The sequence below is a fragment of the Brassica oleracea genome, chromosome C2 (assembly GCF_000695525.1).
Source record: "Brassica oleracea var. oleracea cultivar TO1000 chromosome C2, BOL, whole genome shotgun sequence".
NCBI classification, from domain to species: Eukaryota; Viridiplantae; Streptophyta; class Magnoliopsida; order Brassicales; family Brassicaceae; genus Brassica; species Brassica oleracea.
The window spans coordinates 15938560-15940217 of NC_027749.1; the positions used below are offsets into that span (position 1 = coordinate 15938560).

The 1658-nt window shown below is 39.1% G+C and overlaps 1 protein-coding gene across 1 annotated transcript in view; it reads right to left on the reverse strand.

The window, feature by feature from the left end:
* LOC106323555 overlaps positions 1–1278 on the reverse strand; it is a 3112-nt gene extending 1834 nt beyond the window's left edge. Inside the window, exons 1-4 of the mRNA XM_013761660.1 lie at positions 1200–1278; positions 766–978; positions 551–683; positions 170–466 (exon numbers count right to left, since the gene is read on the reverse strand). Coding sequence (XP_013617114.1) covers positions 170–466; positions 551–683; positions 766–978; positions 1200–1201 — 645 coding nt within the window. The 5' untranslated portion in view covers positions 1202–1278. The remainder of the gene's footprint in view (positions 1–169; positions 467–550; positions 684–765; positions 979–1199) is intronic.
* Between the last annotated feature and the right edge of the window lie 380 nt (positions 1279–1658).

Here is a 1658-nt window from a genome sequence, read left to right on the forward strand (position 1 = left end):
TCCGACGATTTTTTCCCTCAGTATCCTTGCTGTTTTCTTGTAGTGTGTGAGCAGACTTCAATAGAGCGAAAGCATCGACAGGGTTACCCCCGTTCGCTACAATCTAACCAAAACATATAAAATTAATACAATTGGTTAAACTAATTTAAATAAAACTTTTAAAACTTACTAGTTGACGTTCTCGAGAAAGTAAACTAGTTGAGCCAAGGTTGTGGACATAAGCTCCTTTCCCGCCACGGTCACTACGCTTGTTCTTCGAGTTGGTTTCTGACTGGGCCTTTGTTTCTGGTTTCCCCCAATGAACTATCAACTCCTCCAAAACAGTCAGGCTGACGTTCTTAGGGGTTTTCCCAGCCTCCCATACTTTTTTCCACTCACTGATTCGACCGCTGTAGTATCTAGTGGCGTATTGATCAAATGAGATCTTCACTCTCCCAGTCAATCCTGAATCCCAATTGTACTCTTGCTACAAATGCAATTAAAAAGAAGAAATTTAATGTTAGAAATATAAAGATAAAAAATGAAGTATTTACAAATATAAAAACTCTACCGCAAATTGCCGAAACCAGAGGTTGCGGTAGCGTGGAGGAATCTCTGCATATGTCGGCCAACCTTTCGGTAGCAAACCAGAGTAAACAATTCTCAGAAGACTTTTGCTGACACCACTCTCTGATAATCCAAACCTGGAAAACGAAAAAAAAACATAATTAGTTGTAAACTTATTTGATATAAAACAATTAAGTACTTTTAGAACTGAAAAATTACCAAGTGGTGTTTGGAATGGTTTTATAATTAGGATTAAGACGTGGAAGAGTTTCTCGGCCAGGTTGCCGGATCACCTCGTCAATGTCCATGTCAGTCGACAATGGCTGTCCATCCTGAGAAGGTGCGGATGGTGATTCCCGAGATACAAAAGGCGCTGAAGAACTACTAGTACCTCGAGATAAAGGACGTCGAGACTGTGTAGGTGTTCCAGACCTTTAGAGAAAAAAATTGGTTACCATCAATCAAAACAAACAATAACAACACAATTCCTAAAATCAAAGCTCCGAGTCAATCCTAAACTAACGAAAACAAGGAAAACCTTAACAAACAAAACAATAACAACACAGTCCAGTAAAATAAAAATTCCAAAATCATCCAATCCAACATCCTAACAACAATCTAACATAATATATAAATAAGGAATCAAATCTTACATGATTTTAGTGGAGATTTGGGATGAGATGAGTGAAACAGGCGAAGAAAACCCTTTGCTTTCCGTCGGAGAGAGAGAGACGCGACATATGGTTTTAGAGAGAAAGAATAATGGGGAAGGAAAATAAATTCCCATTTATATATAAAACCATTCCCGACGGATTTTTTCTCTCGCGAATCCATAAGTAAATTTCACCCAAAAAATTGGCGGTACTGGTTCCCGGGTTTATTTCGATAACCGGCAAATTACCGACCGCTTACCGACAAAATATAGGCCGAACCGTAATCAGGTGGTAAACTGTTGGTTATTGATCTTCATTGGTCTCCGAAAACTTGCAAAAGATGTTTATCCGTCGGGAATCGGTAGGGTATACCCATCTTTTTGCATGTAAATTGATTGGTCTACAAAACCCCATGTCGTCGGGTATCCGTGGGTACTTGTACGTCAATTCCTCACAAAT